We start from the raw sequence: 20,046 nt of genomic DNA, 5'->3' as shown, positions 1-20,046 counted from the left end.
AACCCGCACATTTTTGGACTGTGGGGAGGAAACTGAGCACCCAGAGAAAACCCACGCATACCCAGGAAGAACGTGCAAACTCCACACAGTCAGTCACCCAAGGCCAGAATTGCACCTGGGTCCCTGGTGCTCTGAGGCAGCAGTGCTAACCACTGCCCCATTGTGTCATATACAAATAGATTTGTATCCATTTTATCACTGGAAAGATCAAAACTATTATATGTGGACCTCATCACATACTTCCTATACCTTTGCCGAAATACCATTGTCTTCAATCCCACAACAAGTACGGAATTCTTCACGCTTGGGCCAGAATTTTCCCTGTGGCAGGTTTTACAGCAGCGAAGGTGACGAGTAGGTCCTTCCGGTCCCGCCAAAGTCAATTGCCAATTGCGTTGCTCACCAGCCCATCAATAGGGAACCTCAGTGGGACCAGAGGATCTTGCTGGTGGCAAGGGACAGAAAATCCTGTCCTTGATCCCAACCGGAATGCCCGGACCATTTGGGCACCTGGTCCAAGGCTCTTTCCCAAGGCCACAGCACCAGCATCCTGCTTCCAGGTTTCCCAATCAATCAGGAAGGATAGGTGAGATGCCACACTGGCTCAGTCAGGGAAGGAATTCTAATTAAAAGGAGCCTGACGTGGGTGACGAGGGCTCACCAGCACTTGGATCTTTGTGGCTGCAGCAATCGCAGGAGTGGACAGAAGGCCTTAAAAGACTGCTCACCCGTCCTGTCATTCTTATCTGGGCTGTAATGAGGTGTTTGTTCCCAAGGATGGGGACAAGAGGACAACCTCATCAATCAAATTGGCTTGGAGGGGATTAGTTAAGGAAGTCAGGAGTAGAATCCTGATCCCTCCAACCTGGAGACAGAGCACCAAGAGAATTCAGGCCCTCACAAGGGCAAGGCAGGTGAGTAGCATTAGCCTTATTAAATGCGGAACCCCACACTCTGATTTTCCCAACATTCTCCTGCACAGCGTTCCTCAGGATGATGTATTTTGTAACTCCGCTCATTCCTCTCCCTTCAGGCACCTCACATCTCCAACTGAGCTGTCAACACTCACCCTCAACCTGTCGCTCTCTTCCAGCCACGTCACCACAAAAACCCTCAATAAATGGTGGGCTTCCCTCCCCTTCACAAGCCGTTACGGTTACTCATGCCTTTCTCTTTGCAGAAGAAGAGAACACACAAGTTGACAAGAGGCAGAGTGGGGAATGGCCAAGGATGGCCTCTAGTGGCAAGCACTTTAGCAGTCACTGGCATTGTGTGCCCACACACTCCACTGGAAATGAGGTCTTGTTCCAGGAGTCTGCAGAAGTCAGCAAAAATTTGCAGTGAGAGCCTGAACCTCCAGAGATACTTGTGCTCAGCCATGTCAAGAGAGCTAATCCCCTCCCCTTAGACCTGGTATTGGAGGGATCTCTTCTCCTTCCAGGTGAATATTGGTTTCCATCCCCATTACCCTGAGGAGATGCATGCATCTGGGAAGAAGGCAGCTGGCGTTGCCAAAGCTGTAGCTGGTGCAGATGGCACTATTGTTGCCTCTGCTTTGGCCCCTCATCAGATAGAGCTGCATAAGCTCCGCCTGGGATGTGATGAAGGCTGGCAGCAGGAAGGTTCAGCCAGAGATGAGTGAAGTGCAAGACTGGTGAAGTGCCTTCCAAGAAGTTGGCAAACATCCATCAAGCAGTTAAAACACTCTCTGCGAGAAGTGCATTGAACAGCAGTCTCTCACTGGCAATGGCCCAATTGAGGGTTCAAACTGGTCTTAATTGTCTTAAGGACCTAAGTTACTTACACAAGTCTAAGGAGGTTAGCCACTCATCTTCAGTTTTGTTGCTGCCCTGTAGGGGACAGGAGGATGTTCAGATCCCAAACGTATAATAATTTCAGAAGATTTAAGGATCAGCAGCACTTATGAACGCTCAGGTAACATAGTAATCTGTATCCGTATGCAGCAAGACCTGAACAACATTCAGGTTTGGGCTGATAAGTGGCAAGTAACATTTCTGCCACACAAGTGCCAGGCAATGACCATCACCAACACAAAGAATCTAACCACCTCCCTTTGACATTCAATGCCATAATCATCACTGAATCCCTCAACTATCAACATCTTGGGGTTACCATTGACTAGAAACTGAACTGGACTAGCCATATCAATACTGTGGCTACAAGAACAGATCAGAGATATGGGAATTCTGTGATGCCTGCCTCACCTGCTGACTCCTCAAAAACTGTCCACCATCTGCAAGGCACAAGTCAGAAATGGAATGGAATATTCTCCACTTACCTGGATGAGTGCAACTCCAATAACACTCAAGAAATTCCACTGCCATCCAGGACAAAGCAGCCCACTTAACCTATCCACCCCCTTCAACATTCGCTCTCTCCACCACCAACGCACGGTGACAGCAATGTATACCATCTGCAAGGTGCACTATCGGAACTCACCTCAAAACTCCTTCATCAGCATCTTTCGAAACCTGCGACCTCTACCACCTGGAAGGAGGAGGGCAGCCAAAGCTTGGGAACACCACAATCAGAAAGTTCCCCTCTGAGCCACATACCATCCTGACTTGGAATTATATTTTGTTCCTTCACTATGATTGGAACTCTTTCCTCTAGTCTCCCAAAAAAAAAATTCCTCTAGTATATTCCGCACCCCGCCCCCCCACTACCGCCACACACCCCCCCCCCCCCCCCCCCCCCGCCCCCCCGGCTTTGCCCAATTGATGGTTGGCATGCCGTCAGCCACAATGACGCAATGGGCTGGATTTCCTCCCCTAGCTTCCTTAACTATTTACTACTTTCACCTCTTTGTTCTTGCTCTTTCCTCTGGTATCTCCTTCATTAGCTTACCTCCTATTTTTCCATTCCATGCCAATATTCTGACTATACTCTTAACTTCAGGTAGATCTCCTTTGATTATTGCATTTTGAATTTTATGCAACAAGGCAAGAGATAACCTAAAGGAATAATCTGCCTCTTAGCACACAGTGTCATTGTGAAGTAATCACAGTTAACCAAAAGACAGCCAGATTTGGGATGTTTTATTTGGAATTCTTCCACGTCATACTTAATCCTCGGTCTCAAAAGAGCACATTTTGCTGCTCAAGAATTACAGTAACCATCTTGAAATCTTCTGTAGCTATTAGACCTCTCAGTGACATCATTAAATTTCTGTTACCTCCAAATTAATGTGCCACGACAGATTAGATAGGTACAGCTTCTGACACCTTCTGTGCTCTTTTCTTGTCTCCAAATAGTCACTTGAGTAATTAATGGTCCCTGCGGAGAAGCCATCTGTTGCCTTTCTTCAAAGAATAATTCCAATACTTCTCTATCTTTGAAATACTCTGCTTCTCACGATCATAGCACTTACCAACTTCCTAAACTATTACAACAGACCACTGCACCATACTGTTTTCTGTTTTTTTAAAAAAAGCAGAATGGTTTCCCTGGGCTGTAGTAATGCCATATTTCTGAAATAAAAAGGCATTGTAAATCACAGGGCCACTTGACTGCTCAGAGATAAAAGGCATTCCTTGAGAAATTGGTATCATTTGTATTCTGCAATTGCTGAAGTGAGTGCTTGAATTATAATTCATCCAGAACATTGTACAGTTGTCAAATGTTGGGTATAGGAAAATGGACAGTCTTTATTGAAATTGTTATGGGACATTCTCCACTGGAGATAGTAGAAATTTACCTTGGGTAATGGGGCAGTACATGCAATATTAAATTGCCCCCCCACGCCACTCCCCCATTATACACATCACTGGACACTCAGTTCCATTCACTCCACTCGTCATTATATAGGGATTATAGGGTTGTAAGAGATTATAGGGGTAGAGAGGAGTCATCATTAAACACCAGGTGGAGATATTTGATGTAAGGTTTAGGAGAACATGGAGCAAGATCAATAGTGATGGGTGAACAAATCTTGATGAGGGATAGGGTACGAGCATATATTGACAAAGGCCATGGACCCCAATCAAGCCAGTCTTCCACTGAGTGTACTAGCATCACACTGATAACCTGAATATTATATCAGAGAGAATACCTGCATGTGCTTAAGAGTATTGAGTCACCAGAATCTGTAAAATATCTACCCTCAACCAAGATTCTTGCACTTTTGAGCATGCATGAGCAGGTTATTCCTGGGTAAGTGCCACTTGATAGCGCTGTTGATGACCTCTTCCATCACTATGTTAATGATCAAGATGATCGAGAATAGACTGATAGGGTGATAATTGGTCAGGTTGGGTTTGTCCTGTTTCTTGTGTACAGGACATAGCTGGGCAATTTTCACACTGCCAGGTGAATGTCAGTATTGTAGGTATACTGGAACAGTTTAGCAACAGGAGCGGCAAGTTCTAAAGCACAAGTCTTCAGGACTATTCCGGGAATATTTTCAGGGTTCATAGCATTTGGTGTATCCAATACCTTTAGCCATTTCTTGATATCACCTGGAGTGAATCAAATTAACTGAAGACAGGTATCTGTGATGCTAGGGACCTCCAAGATAGATGAATAGATAGATAGATAGGTGAAGATAGATCATCCACTCAGCACTTTTGGCTAAAGACTGTTGTGAAAGCTTCAGCCTTATCTTTTGCACAGATGCCCTGGGCTCCTCCGTCATTGAGGATGGGGATATTTGTGGAGCCTCACCCTCCAGTGAGTTGCTAAATTGTCCACCACCATTCATGGCTGCATGCGGCGAGACTGCAGAACTTAGATTTGATATGTTGGTCGATTACTTGCTGCTTACACTGTTTGACATGCAAGTGGTCCTGTGTTATAAGAATGATAAGTACATGGGACTTAATAGGATTGAGGGTTATAGGTAAGCCTAGTAGGTAAGGAAATGATCAGCGCAACTTGTGGGCCGAAAGGCCTGTTGTGCTGTAGTTTTTCTATGCTCTATAACTTCATCAGATTGACATCTCATTTTTAGTTATGTCTGGTGTTGCACCTGGCATGCCCTCCTGCTCTCTTCATTAAACCAGGGTTCATTCTCTGGCTTGGTGGTAATGGTAGAGTAGGGGATATGCTATGAGTTTATAGATTGTGGTTGAGTACATTTCTGATGAGTGCGAAATGAAAAGCTTCGACATCGTGTCTTTTTTTAGCATTGCACAATGAAAATTGAAAAATGACATATGCCTAAATGCATGCCTGTAATGGAAACCTTCCAACTATCATCCACAGGTTCAAGACTAATCTAATTTTTTTATCACTCACCTCCATGGTACCTGGTCACTCCATGACACCAAGGCATTGTTCCAGAAAATGTTTCCCCTACAACTAAGCATATATATCACCCACGATATTCGAGAATCCAACATACGGCATTATAGACAAGTTCAATGTTTTGGCATTCTCTAGTAAGATACTTAAATTTTCTTATTGTTTACATCCTTCAGAATGCAGATCCAGAGAACCCAAACTGCAATGGGATTGATGGGGTATTGGAGGGATATTACCAGAGCCTGCGTAGAGTACAACTTTACGGACCAACCAACTTTGCACCGGTCATCAATCAGGTTGCCAGGTAGGAATGGAAACGCAGCACCATGATGATAATATACTCAATGTACATTACTGAAATCAAGTTTTTTTAACCCCCCCCCCCCCCCCCCCGCCACTTCTGGCATAAAAAATCAGGGATAATCCAAACACCAAACAGGCAGCATGGTGGCACATTGGTTAGCACTGCTGCCTCACAGCACCAGGGACCGTGGTTTAATTCCAGCCTCGGGTAATTGTCTCGTGGAGTTTGCACATTCTCCCCATGTCTGCGTGGGTTTCCTCCGGGTGCTCCGGTTTTCTTCCACAATCCAAAAATGTGCGAGATGTGGATTGGCCATGCTAAATTGATCCATAGTGTCAGGGGGATTAGCAGGGTAAATATGAGGGGTTAAGGGGATAGGACCTGAGTGGGATTATTGTCAGTGCAGACTTGATAGGCTGAATGGCTTCCTTCTACACAGTAGGGCTTGTATGAAAAAGGATTGTATAAAAGTAAATTCCAGCTCTTTATTATCAGTATATTTTTATTTAGTTAGAAACCCTAAATAAATGAAAATTGAGCTGAAAAGTCAATAAGTTCTCTTGGTGCATCATCTATGAATTTCTCAAGAATTTTGTTGTATAACTGGGAGAAAGTACTGATGCTGTGCCTCCTTTGACTCCGACTTTATCACACTCAACTAATTGCTGGACACATCACCAAAGCAGAGCCAGAAAGAACATCCATTTTACAAATGCACAAAATGAAAAGCATACTTGTAAATAATGATGTCAGAATTCACGCAGGAGTCAGCCACCAGGCCCTGCAAGCCTGCCCCACCATTCAATAAGACCATGGCTGATCTCTGCCGGCCTCAACTCCTTTTCTTTGCCATTTCTCCATTGCCCTCTATTCCTCGATCTATCAAATATTTATCCACCTCCACTTCTAATGGTCCAGGCTCGAAGGACTGAGTGGCCTAGACCTGTTTCTGTTTTCTATTTTCTATGTTTCTAAAGTCTAACATTGACAAGTTAGATTTATTAACATAACAGTGAAGTCTCAAACCATTGCTGATAGGAGGTGATGTAACAGCTTCAAGTCTTTGGCACAAGTCATGCCCACAATTACTGCATGCTGGGTTTTGTTCAGAACATCTGTTAGAATGTTGTTCATCTGCTTCCTGATCATTCTAGGTCATGTAGGTGGCAGCAGTCTTCCAACCTCGACCGCAACAGTCCATCCAATCATATCTGTAATCAGTAGATAACCCACTCACTGCCAATTCCACGCTGCTCCTTTTCTCTGGATGGTCAGGCATGTATATTACATGATTCAATCACCACGTCTGACTAAATAATCCACGCTTTGGTGAATGGTGATCCATCCTCTAACTTAATGTTATTCATAACAGAACCCAATAGGTCATTGTGAGCCACCTGTTCCTTACCGTTACTGCCACATTGCTCGCAAGGTTCTACCCACTATCTGTCAGCTCAACGATGTTTCTGGAGCCAGAATACCCAGTAAACCAATAGAGATGTGTTCCGATAGTGACTATTGGCAAAATCGTATTAAGTTTAGAAGGAATGTAAGGAAAAACATTTTTTCATCCATAGGGTGCTGGGAATCTGGACCTCACTGGCCGAAAGGGTGGTGGGAGGCAGAGACCCTCAGAATATTTAAGATGTATTTAGATGTGCACTTGCGATGCCATGGCATACAGGGCTATGGGCCAAGTCTGGAAAATGGAATTAGAATAGTTGGGTAGTTTGTCTTTGACTGGCGTAGACACAATGGGCTTAAGGGCTTTTTTCTGCACTGTATGTCTCTATGACTCTAAGTAAACCTGCTCTAACCCATCTGTATTTACATTGTAGGTGTGCAGCACTGGTGACTGATGGCACTCAGTATTTTGTGCTATTGATTATCACAGATGGTGTGATCTCAGACATGGTACAGACTAAAGAAGCTATTGTTAATGTGAGTAATATCTGCTATGAAAATAAACATAAATGTCATTAGAATAGTGGCTGGAGAATGTAAAACCTTTGAATGGAAATGTAATCAGCAATCATTCATTGTCTCACATGCAAGGCAGCAGCTGCATGGTTGGAGAAGTTGTCAGGATGGAAGCCCCATCTACCTGGTCAGGTGAATATAAAAGCACATGGGGATATTCAAAGAAAAGGAAGACGTTCTCCCGGGCTTGTGGGCAGTACGGTGGTTAGCACTGCTGCCTGACAGCGCTAGGAACCCAGGTTCAATTCCCGGCTGGGGTCACTGTGTATGCAAAGTCTATACATTCTCCCCACGTGTGTGTGGGTTTCCTCTGGGTGTTTCACTTTCCTCCCATCTGCCATGGAAGAGGTCCCAGTGGTCAAATAATCTGAAGCCCTCCCACTGCATCAACTCTCAAACCACTTGTTAAGCTGCACTGAGGGTGAATTTAGCATGGCCAATCCACCTAACCAGCAACGTTCAAGAGTCGTATGGATAGATACATGAATAGACAGGGCATAGAGGGATATAGACCACGTAGAGGCAAGAAAATATTAGATTAGAGAGGCATCTCTGTTGGCACAGACTTGGTGGGCCGAAGAGCCTGTTCCTTGCTGTATTGTTCTTTGTACTCAACCAGGCGCTGGAGTGTGGTGACTAGGGGATTTTCACAGTAACTTCATTTCAGTGTTCTTGTACATGCAACATTAATAAATGAACTAAAACTTAAACACTCAATTAGCATCACCTAAACGTTTCAGCAGGTTACTGTTCTCATTGCTGTTTGTTACTGTGTACAGATTGGTAGACACATTTGCCTACATAACTGGACTAATTACAGATCAGTTCAGAAGTAATGCATTGACTTCCAAGTGCTTAGGGCCATCTGCATCTTGCCCATTTCTGAGTGTTCCAGGCATTTTCTGGTTTTCTGTTTCCATTATCAGTCCCTATACGCACATTCTATTGGACCAACACACACATTGTTCACGCCTTTCTTATTTAAGTATCTATGAAAATCAGGGTTGAAATTCCCCTGTATCACCCACCAGGGGAATCGTAGCGGGCGAGGCAGAAAATTTGGCAGATCATTTAAAGGTCCGTTGAGCTCGGTTGGGAATTTCCTGCCTTCTGGCCAGAGAATCCATCCCAGATTTTAATCCATTTAGGTGGTTTCATTTTTGCATCAGCACTCCAGTGTCTCTTGATCCAGTCCCACATTGGTTTAACCCTGATGAATGGGCAGCAGTGGCCTGTGCCATCGCCAAATACTTCCAGATCTGGGGCAAGGCGTATCCCTTCAGGCTGAAGGGACGAGCCTTTAAAACAGAGATGAGGAGGAATTTCTTCAGCCCGGAGAGTGGTGAATCTGTGAAAGTCTTTGCCGCAGAAGGCTGTGGAGGCCAGATCATTGAGTGTAGTTTAAGGCAGAGATAGATAGCTTCTTGATTAATAAGGGGATCAGGGGAAATGCAGGAGAATGGTGATGAGAAAAATATCAGCCTTAATTGAATGGCAGAGCAGACTCGATGGGCCAAGTGGCCTAATTCTGCTTCTATGTCTTATGGTCTTATACAGACAACTTAAATAACAAATTGGACAAGCGTAAATCTATTTGACCAATGCAAAAGATTTATATGTCGATTAAGAGATAACTTGAGAGTAAGTTGCTAAATTTGAAGGATCCTGATGGTTTAAATATGGAATAATAATGTACCGTACCTGAGAGTGAGTTATAGGTTCGAATCCTACACTATGATTATGGAAATGTGCCTGTGGTGTTAGAATGTGGAAGTCATGGCTGGCAGTGATTTACGTTGAGTGTTTGCCACCATTGGCAATCATGCTGATGCAGTTCATCATTGTGCTGCATATCAACGATGTTTGACCCAGGGTGATGCCTAACTAAAGAAGAGGTGATAGTGTTTATTGAGTGATAATTGGGAAATAGGAAAATTCTCTATATTTTATGGAAAGAGTCATGGAAGTATCACAAACTGCTGACTAATGCAAAATAAGGCACTGAGGGACTCTAAGCTAACAACAAGCCATTTACTTTATTCCTGGGATGCAGTTATTGCTGGCAGGGTTCACATTGATTGCCCATTGCTAGTTTTGAAGGTACTGGACCTTCTTCTTGAAGCACTGCAATGGTTTAATATAACTGAGTCATTCATGTTTGTGTGTGCAATAAATCCTCAGAGGCGGAAGTACTTTCACCAGAATTCCCTCATTTCCAAGATCCAACAACACTATATAGAATGCTCTCAGTCTGCAGTCTACATCCAGAGTGCCAGAGGAACTGACACTGCTGTTTTAGTGCAGAGCATCGGTCTTCTTGATTGGACCATCAACTTGGTCCTTAATCAGGGAGGTCATATTCAAGCAAGCCAACCTCAGTTGCCTGATTAAAATTGTTACAGTATGGAACAGGAATCACAGTGGTTAAGGCAAGCAGATTTCGTCCTGAAAGGACCAGTTGCTTTTGTGAAACTTCATGGAGTCTGTGGAATTCCTTGCCCAGTGAAGCAGTTGAGGCTATGTCATTGAATGTTTTTAAGACAAAGAGAGATAGATTTTTGAACATTAAAGGAATTAAGAATTATGGTGAGCGGGCGGGCAAGTGGAGCTAAGACTACGGAAAGATCAGCCATGATCTTATTGAATGGCGGAACAGGCTCAAAGAGCCAGATGATCTACTCCTGCTCCTAGTTCTTATCCTCTTAAGTTCTTATGCTTTATCTTAACTGGCAATCCTGGTATCAGCATTTTTATTTCCTGTTTTTTAAACTGATTCAATTTTTCAAACTGCCATTGTGGATTTTGAATTGGTATTCTCATTTTCATAAATGTCATTTTCATAAATGACCTGGATGAGGAAGTGGAAGGATGGGTAAGTAAGTTCGCTGATGACACGAAGGTCGGTGGTGTTGTGGATGGTCTGGAAGGATGGCAAAAGTTGCAGCAGGACATAAATAGGATGCAGGACTGGGCGGAGAAGTGGCAGATGGACTTCAACGCGGATAAATGCGTAGTCGTCCATTTTGGCAGAACCAACGGGATGAATGAGTACACTATCAAGGGCAGGAGTCTTGGTAGTGTTGAGGAGCAGAAGGATCTTGGGGTCCGGGTCCACAGGACTCTTAAATCGGCCTCGCAGGTGGAAGAGGTGGTCAAGAAGGCGTATGGTGTACTGGCCTTCATAAATCGAGGGATTGAGTTTAGGAGTCGGGAGGTAATGCTGCAACTTTAGAAGACCCTTGTCAGGCCTCATTTGGAGTACTGTGCGCAGTTCTGGTCGCCTCACTATAGGAAAGACATAGAAGTAATTGAAAGGGTACAGAGGAGATTTACAAGGATGTTGGCTGGACTGGGAGGCATGCCTTATGAAGTTAGGTTGAGGGAACTGGGTCTCTTTTCCCTGGAGAGACGTAGGTTGAGAGGCGACCTGATAGAGGTTTATAAAATGTTGAGAGGAATAGATAGGGTGGATTCTCAGAGGCTATTTCCCGGGTTGAAATGGTCGCTACGAGAGGACACAGGTTTAAGGTGCGGGGAGGAAAGTACAGAAGTGATGTTAGGGGTAAGTTTTTCACTCAGAGGGTGGTGAGTGAATGGAATCGGCTGCCACCAGTGGTGGTGGAGACGAACTCGCTGGGGTCTTTTAAAAGACTTCTGGATGAGTATATGGGGTTTTATGGGATTGGGGGTTATAGATAGGTGTTGATGTGATCGGCGCAACTCGTGGGCCGAAGGGCCTGTTTGTGCTGTGGTGTTCTATGTTCTATTCTCCGGATTCATAGTCCAGGCCTCTGGATTACTAATCCATCACATAACCACAATGGCATCTCACCCATAGAATAGAATCCTTCTAGCCCAAACATTAAGATAAATAAAAGTCAGGTTTAAGAGATTGATTGACTTCCCAGCTGAGCAGTAGCTTTACACGAGGAATCTGTATAAGACTGAATCACTGCTTCATCTTCTGTTTTTCTCAAACAGGCCTCAATCCTTCCCATGTCAATAATTATCGTTGGAGTGGGACCTGCGGAGTTTGATGGTGGGTATTCCTTCAATGTTGATGGAGTTGTGGATCGCTACTAAACATGTCCCAGCCTCACTTGTTGTTATGGGTAGATTCATATCTGGGTACAAGACTAAACACTTGACTATTGTGCAGGACAGAAGTTTCGGAAGAGCCATCATGGTATATTGTAACATATCACCATACTGAAATGTTTATTCAGGGTAATTTTTAAGAAGTGGGAGTCATCCATCTGTCAAAACTCCTTTGAAAGAGGTTGTTTTTATAGAGGGTATTTGAAGCTTTCAATTTCTCCTCATAGGACAATCCATTTGGAATCAGTCTAGTGAACCTTCCCGTTAGACTCCCCCAAAGGCAAATATATCCTCCCTTAGATAAGGAGACAAAACTATAAACAGTACTCCAGATGAGGTTCCAGTAAGACTAATTTAGCATGGCAAATCACCTAACCCACACATCTTTTGGACTGTGGGAAGAAACCGGAGCATCTGGTGGAAACTCACGCAAGCACGGCAAGAAAGTGCAAACTTCACGCAGACAGTTGCCCAAGGCTAGAATTAAACCAGGGTCCCTGGTGCTGTGAGCAGCAGTGCTAACCACTACGTCACTATGCCACGTACAAATGCCGGATGCAATTTTGGATTGGAGGTCCCCATTTGGAGTCCTCATGCCTTCAGTGCAAGAAGCAGCCATTGTAGCATAATGCAGAATTTGGAACATCAATCTGGGAAGAAACTGTGAGGAATTGTCCTGTCATAGCCTTGGTCATCTGTCTGCTGCGAGGCCGCCCAAAACTACTTTGCAACATCATGTTGGCACGTACAGTGACAGCTGTGGCTTGAAACTTAGCTCAAACTCTGTTGCTGCAATATTGACCCATGGAAACGGTGCTGTGAAGTTTCACAGACCATCAGTATCCTTGCAATCCCATCCATTTCAGCAGACACTCAACAGGTGTTTGGATGCAAGGCCTTTCCATCATTTGTTGACAGATTCATACCAGGCATTAATTTTCCTTAACTATTTTGTATCTTCTTAAACCCCAGCACAAACACCACACCTCCATTTAAATTTGCCTAAAAGCCACCTGGGGCCATTCAGCTCTAAACCAAGCCAGAATTTGAAAATTTAGGCTTTCAGCTATAGTTGGAAATCATTGATCTGTTTTTTGTAATGGTTATTTTCTGTTGCTTTTTAGATTTTCAAATAAGTTTGCTGACATCTTTGCTTATCACTTCCAGTTGTCCCTAGCAGAGCCACAACATTCAGGTTCCCATTCAGAACTCCTTTCTTCATCTTTTGCTTCCACCTTTGCAACCCTGGTTTTCAATCTGTTTCTGTTTCTTTATTCCTTTAACATACCACACCAGTTTGTTACTATCATTTGCTTCCCGCAGCTCTTCTCACTCTGAAGCTAATGCTGAAATATGCTTTGTCTCATCAGCCCTTAATCTCCCTTGTAATTCAATTTTTTGATTCAATTTGATTTGACTTATTATTGTCACATGTATTAGTATTCTGTGAAAAGTATTGTTTCTTGCACGCTATACAGACAACACATACCATTCATAGAGTACATATGGAAGTAAGGAAGGAGAGGGTGCAGAATGTGGTGTTACAGTCACAGATAGGGTGTAGAGCAAGATCAACTTGATATGAGGTAGGTCCTGACAGCAGCGGGGAAGAAGCTGTTCTTGAGTCGGTGGGTATGTGATTTATATCTTTTTTCCGATGGAAGAAGGTGGAAGAGGATATGTCTGGGGTGCATGGGTTCCTTGATTATGCTAGCTGCTTTTCTGAGGCAGTGGGAAGTGTAGATGGAGTCAATGGATGGGATTTTGATTTTGCGGTGTTCCTTCTAAAACGTTCTCTTCCCTGCCCATTTGTGTCTTCAGTTTCTCCATTGATTTGCTTTGTTTTCACCATTCTATGCAAATTTCCCAACTCTCTTGGCATTATTTTCTATGTAACTTCTCACTAAACTTTGGAACTGGGGACACATGTCGGCCCTGTTGAGTATCACTTCATGTCAATGAGAGAAAGCAGCCTGTCTGTGCAGTTCACTGAGAGTTTGGAAGCAAACCTGGCAGCACAAAGTTTCTCTCCTCTTTCCAAGTAGCAGGTATAACTAATTGGAAGCTCCCCCTCAAATAACAATACATTTTAGGTAGTTTTCTTGGGTTCCCAGCCTGGGGCTGTTGAACTGCTTTGGCGGAGGTGTCAGGTGAAACTGGAGGAACAAACTGCTGTTTTTCCTTCACTTATCAACTCTGTATGAGTTTTGAGTGAACAATTTGGACTGTCTTCAAGCCAGACTCTTACCAGTTCATAGGTATGATTAACAACTGATACAAGACTCCAGTTAATCTACAATCTTGGAAGGATAACCCGTCTCTGGTCTCCACTCAGCCTGCTGCTGTGGTCCTCTGAGTACACATCTGGGTGGGGCTGGTGTCTGGGGCATTCTGCACAAACTAAATTTTTGTTCCTTATAGATTGCCAAGAAGCATGGGTTCCAGCAAATAAAAGCACTCATTGCTGCAGAATTTTATCCCCAGATAGGATCTGTGGAGCCAGATTTCCCAACTCGGCAAAACTGACCTTTAAAAAGGCCACTCACAGGTCATATTTTTGGGCGGCGGAGGTGTGGTGGACTTAATGCCAATTTATATAATCCCATACACCCCACCCTTTACACTTTTCCCTTACCCTTCCATGTCAGTTCGCCTAATATATCTTGTCATTTCTGGGGTCGCTTTGATATTCCTACTCAGCTTGACAGGTCCAATGAGCTTGTGCATAAAAATTGCATAAGCGTATTTAATTCTAACAATCCCAAAGGATATCTTACCTCTGTAATAGAGTGCCTTAACTCTATAATAGGAGACTTACCTCTATAATAGGGTGCCTTACCTCTATAATAGGGTGCCTTACCTCTATAACAGGGTGCCTTACCTCTATAATAGGGTGCCTTGCCTCTGTAATAGGGTGCCTTGCCTCTGTAATAGGGTGCCTTGCCTCTGTAATAGGATGCCTTACCTTTATAATAGAGTGCCTTACCTCTGTAATAGGATGCCTTACCTCTATAATAGTGTGCCTTACCTTGATAATAGAATGCCTTACCTCTATAATAGGGTGCCTTACCTCTATAATAGGATGCCTTACCTGAATCGTGGGTGCATATCTTACCTGTCCCAAAGATTTTCCCCTTAATTACCAATCGCCTTTGGGTAATAAAAAGGATAAAAGGCTACTATAATAAAAGAAACTGTGCTTTTACACTCTTCCCTTAATAAAAAAACAACTGTCGCCTTGAAGGGCTGCTCAGTCACATTGAAGTTTAGTCAAGAAGACGTGACTAAACTGTTCATGCCATTCCTCACCATCCCTAACCCAAACTGACTGCAGTCAGAGGTGATCGGCCTGTTGCAAGGGATATCTTAGGCAGGCAACACACTGAAGAGGAAATTTTCTGCTCTTGTACTGGCATCTTTTCACTTGAGGGTGGGTCTTTCTAATAGTTTGCGTGTCGAGTCAAGACTTTAGTTGTTATTCTTATTCAACTGTATTTGAAGTACTGTTTTGTGTTCCAGCCAGGGATTTCACAATTGGAACACATCCATTTTGAGATTATAAAGAAGTTAAAAAGAATCTGGCTACCTTTTCGTTTGATGTAAACCATGGGTAGATTTTACACTCTCCCTAAAGTGGGTTTTGAAGTGGGGTTGGGGGTGGTGGGTATGCTAAAATAGAATGGATGGGATTCCCCACCCCCCAGGAACCCACCTGCCCAAACCCCAGACGCAATTTCATGGCTGGACAGACAGGGCCTCAGGCTAGCTCCAGTAACTGGGGCATATATTGGGTAATTGAAGCCCCAGAAGAGAAAATAGAGCTTATTCCTGTGCTGTACTGTTCTTCAGCCCACGGTGTTGTGGCAACATGACACCGAATTAAACAAATCCCTTCTGCCTGCCCTTGGTCCATATCCCTCTATTCCTTGCATATTCATGTGCTTATCCAAAAGCCCATCATATCTGCCTGCACCACCACCCCTAGCAGCACGTTCCAGACACCTACCGCTCTCTGTGTAAAAAAACATGCCCCTCACATCTCCTTTGAACTGTCTTCCTCTTACCTTAAGTGAAGCCCCCTAGTATTAGACATTTCAACTCTGGGAAAAAGATTCTGACTGTCAGCCCTATCTATGCCTCTCATAATTTTATAGACTTCTATCAGGTCTCCCCTCAGCCTCCGCTGTTCCAGAGAAAAGAACCCTAGTTTATCCACGCTCTAGGTTTGGTCAGATGGGCAGTTCGAATTTCAAATCTGAACCAAATCCAGACATTTCTAGTGTCAATGGAGATGAGACAAGGGGTAGATTGCTGATCAGTCGTCTGGAGGAAGAGCTGCCACTGAATCTTAGCTGAGTACTTCCGTTTTAACAAGATTCCTGTTTTTCAATTAAAAAGCAGAAAGTGCTGGAAAAACTCAGTGGGCGGGATTTTACAGCCTCACTTGTCCCGAAACCATAAAATCCCACCAGAGGTCAACAGACCTTTCCATTGTCCGCCCCTCGCCCATCCCAATTCCCGTGGCAGGCGGGGCAGTAAAATTCCAGCCAGCAGGTCTGGCAGCATCTGTATATAGAGAAACAAGAGTTAAAGTTTTCAGTTGGGTATGACTCTGCTTCAGAGATGAAGAAATGCAGGAATGTGAAGGGTTTTATGCATTGAAAGGTCCATTAACCTTGGGCGAGAATTTCCATTCTCAGGGGTGGCAGGACGTGGGTTAACTTGCATGGAGTATTATAGAGCACTTAATATAATGGAACCATATCCCCACAAGAGGAAGGGAGAACGAGTAAAGGATGTTCACACAGTAAGAATATGAAAAGAATCATAAAGTTATTAAAAACGGTCATTTCCTTTTCAATTGGTTGATTTTCAAAAGGGAGGAAATTCTCTCTTAAACCTCGCTTCATCAGACTCCATTGTCAAACAATCGTCACTTTGCCAAGAACTAAAATTCTATTAGGATGTGAAAAGGGCAGGGTCTAAGACCTTGGTGAGACAAACACCCAGTGTGAATGACATTCATTTGCAGTACATCTCCGATTCTCATCACCTCTGTGCTTGTAACCTGCTGGTGATCTCTGATGAACAGATTCGCTGGACTGTAAGTGCATACATACATGCAGGATATCCAAACTTGCTGCCCTAAGGCGGTTTCATAATGTGACAGAAGGATTAGGAAAGAACCAAGGTGACTCACTCATAGATACCCCAGGGCAAACTTCCTGGACAGTTTCCACTTGCGCCAGCTGTGTGTTTTTGTCAAGCTCTCAAGAGGGCCTCAATCTAAGGTTCTCTTCCTGATATCACTGAGAACTCCTTATGAGGTTTGCTTTGCCTTCTGTTTCTCTTAGCCTATATGGAATTTATTCTCTGTGAGCATGGCTATGTTCGATGCTGGTTTTTTTGTATCTATGTAGTAAATCCAGCACCAATACTTTCACTCTTGTTAAAAAAAGTGTTTATTTATTCAATCATGCGAATGACTGGTACAGCCAGCATTTATTGCCTATCCCTAAAAGCCTTGCTGTTAGTGAGCCACCTTCTTGAATATAACTGTGTTACTTGGCTAGCCCATTTCAGTGCTGAGTTGAGAATCAACTACATTGCAGTGGGTCTGCAGCCACTTATAAGCCAGGCAGATTTCATAGAATCATAAAATCCTACAGTGCAGAAGGAGGCCATTTGGCCCATTAAGCCTGCACCGACCACAATCCCACCCACGTCCTATTCCCATAGTTCCACGCATTTACTCTAGCCAGTTCCCCTGACCTGACACTAAGGGGCAATTTAGCACGGCCAATTCACTCAACCCACACATCTTTGGACAATGGGAGGGGAAACCGGAACACCTGAAGGTAACCCACGCAGACACAGGGAGAACGTGCAGACTCCACACAGACAGCGATCCAAGCAGGGAATCAAACCCAGGTCCCTGGTTTCCTTTCCTGAAGAAGAAGGAACCAGATGAGTTTTGGCCACTACCTGGTAATATGATAGTCACTATTTCTGATGTTAATTTTATATTGAATTTAAAATCCCCAGCTGTAATGGTGGGATTTGCACTCATGACTCAAGATCATTAATCCAGACCTCTAAATTACTAATCCCTGTGATTTAAAGTGACATAACTCCATTATCAGATCATCCATAAGTAAAAAGATTTTACTGTCCAACTAACAGTATCCATGAATGTAGTTAGAATCTTTGACTGGTAATTGACCTTTCTTATTTGGCCATGATAATTGAAGTGTATCTTGCAAAACACAGTTCTCCAAATTATTTCATTGGACTCAGCCTTCTTTGCTTGAAGGTGGTAATTATGAAGGATTTTATTAAGGTAAATAGGTAATATTTCCACTGGATGGTAATTAGCAACAGGAGAACATAAATGTAAGATTGCCAATAAAAGCATAAAGGAAGATGTTGGGAGGATCCTTTCAATGAAGAGGGTTGACTGGATGTACAATGTTGTCCATAGAAGATGCGGTGGAAGTAAAATTCATTTACAGCTTTCAAAAGGATAGTGATGGAATTTTTTTTAAAATGTGAATACAGGACTGAGGAATGGAACTAAATAAATAATTCTTTCAGAAAGCAAATAGTCCTTTCTATCCTGTAAAATTCTATAGATCTATTCTATACATGGTAAGATATATTTCCATGAATAATGTGAATCTCTCCATTATCTCAACCATGTGCTCTTTTTGCTCACTTGTAAGTCTAGGGACAACCAATGGGCTGAAGAAATGATCAGGGATTGGCCTGAATTTGTTCAACAGGTCAGGAGTGTGATCGAATACTCTCTACTTGCCTGGATGAGTGCAGCTCTGGCAACACTCAAGAAACTCAACACCATCCAGAGCAAAGCAGCCAGCTTGGTTGCCACCCCTTCCACAAATACTCAATCCCTCCACCATTGACTCACGGTGGCAGCTGTATGTAGCATTTACAAGATGCACTGCAAAGACTCACCAAGATTCCTCAGGCAGCCCCTTCCAAACTCATGACTTCTACCATCTAGAAAGATAAGGACAACAGTAACTTGGGAACACCTCCATCTGGAGGATCCCCTCCAAGTTGAGTAGCACGGTGGCACAGTGGTTAGCGTTGCTGCCTCACAGTGCCAGGGACCCAGGCTCAATTCTGGCCTCGGGTGACTGTCTGTGTAGAGTTTGCACATTCTCCCCATCTCTGCATGGGTTTCTTTCAGGTGCTCTGGTTCCTCCCACAGTCCAAAGCTGTGTAGGTTAGGTGGATTGGCCATGCTAAATTGCCCCTTAATGTCAGGGGGATTAGTGGGGTAAATACGCATGGTTATGAAGATAGGGCCGAGGTGGGATTGTTGTGGATGCAGACTCAATGGGCCAAATAGCCTCTTTCTGCACTGTAGAGATTCTATGATTCAATGAAGTCACTCACCATCCTTCCTTGGAAGTATATTGCCATTCCTTCACTGTCACTGGGTCAAAATTCTGAAAATCTCTTACAGCGCAATGGATGTGCCCACATCTCGGGGATTGCAGCCGTTCAAGAAGGCAGCTCACTAGCACCTTCTGTAGGGCAACTAGAGCAATAAATGCTGCCCACAACAGTGACCCCACATCCTGTAAACGAATTTTGAAAAACAACTGATATCCTTAGAAAAGATAGGTATTTGTTTTATTGAAAAATCATCATGGCAGCAGATGCCACATTGTGATGACAATATAAATAAAATGGGTGATCATAATTCCTAAAATAGTCAGAGGCAATCACTAAAATAAAGTCTAAAATAATAGGATTGTGTAGCTATAAACATTTTGGAAACAAATAATTACAAAACTTTGCAAAATGCATGTCTTCTTAATTTGCAGAATAAAAATGCGCCCTGCATTTTGAATTAAAGCCCATTGCACATGTTGTCAGGTTGAGTTCATTAAATTTTCAATCATTTTCTTATTATTTATGAGGTTTATAAGGTAGGGGATTGGGCAGATCATAATCTATTTTCTCTATGTCTTAAGCAAGGTAATTTTATTATAATTAGGAAGCGAAAGAATGCCAATAGTTCAGGCTGCCCCAAGAGAGGCCAACAATAGTTATGTTTATTTTAAAAGCAGGTGCATGACCTAAAAAGGTTGATTGAGTGCATTTAGTACATTGAAGGGATTTTAATTTCGTTCGATACGATAAAATAGTTTTTCCATCCTAAGAACTAATGAATCCTAATTGACTTTTCCTATTCCTTGTCTGAGGGATACTCAATCCAATTACAATTGTCCATGGCTGCTCTGGCTAAAAATCCTGGGATTTTCCTTCTCCATATGCAGCTTATCAAAGTTTCCCTGTGTGCCTTTAAAAATGCTCATGTGGCTTAACGGAACCCAAATGAAGTATGTGAATATTGGGCCTGCAATCTT

General features: G+C 43.3%; 1 protein-coding gene across 1 annotated transcript in view; it reads left to right on the top strand.

The window, feature by feature from the left end:
• Positions 1–20,046, top strand: part of LOC145335908 (copine-9-like) — a 374,645-nt gene that overhangs the window by 346,192 nt on the left and 8,407 nt on the right. Inside the window, exons 16-18 of the mRNA XM_080181645.1 lie at positions 5,439–5,566; positions 7,405–7,507; positions 11,528–11,585. Coding sequence (XP_080037771.1) covers positions 5,439–5,566; positions 7,405–7,507; positions 11,528–11,585 — 289 coding nt within the window. The remainder of the gene's footprint in view (positions 1–5,438; positions 5,567–7,404; positions 7,508–11,527; positions 11,586–20,046) is intronic.

The sequence above is a fragment of the Carcharhinus amblyrhynchos genome, chromosome 3 (assembly GCF_965287045.1).
Source record: "Carcharhinus amblyrhynchos chromosome 3, sCarAmb.v2.hapA, whole genome shotgun sequence".
Taxonomy (NCBI): Eukaryota; Metazoa; Chordata; class Chondrichthyes; order Carcharhiniformes; family Carcharhinidae; genus Carcharhinus; species Carcharhinus amblyrhynchos.
Note: the sequence above shows the minus strand (reverse complement) of the source record. Positions and strands in the feature narration are given on the sequence as shown.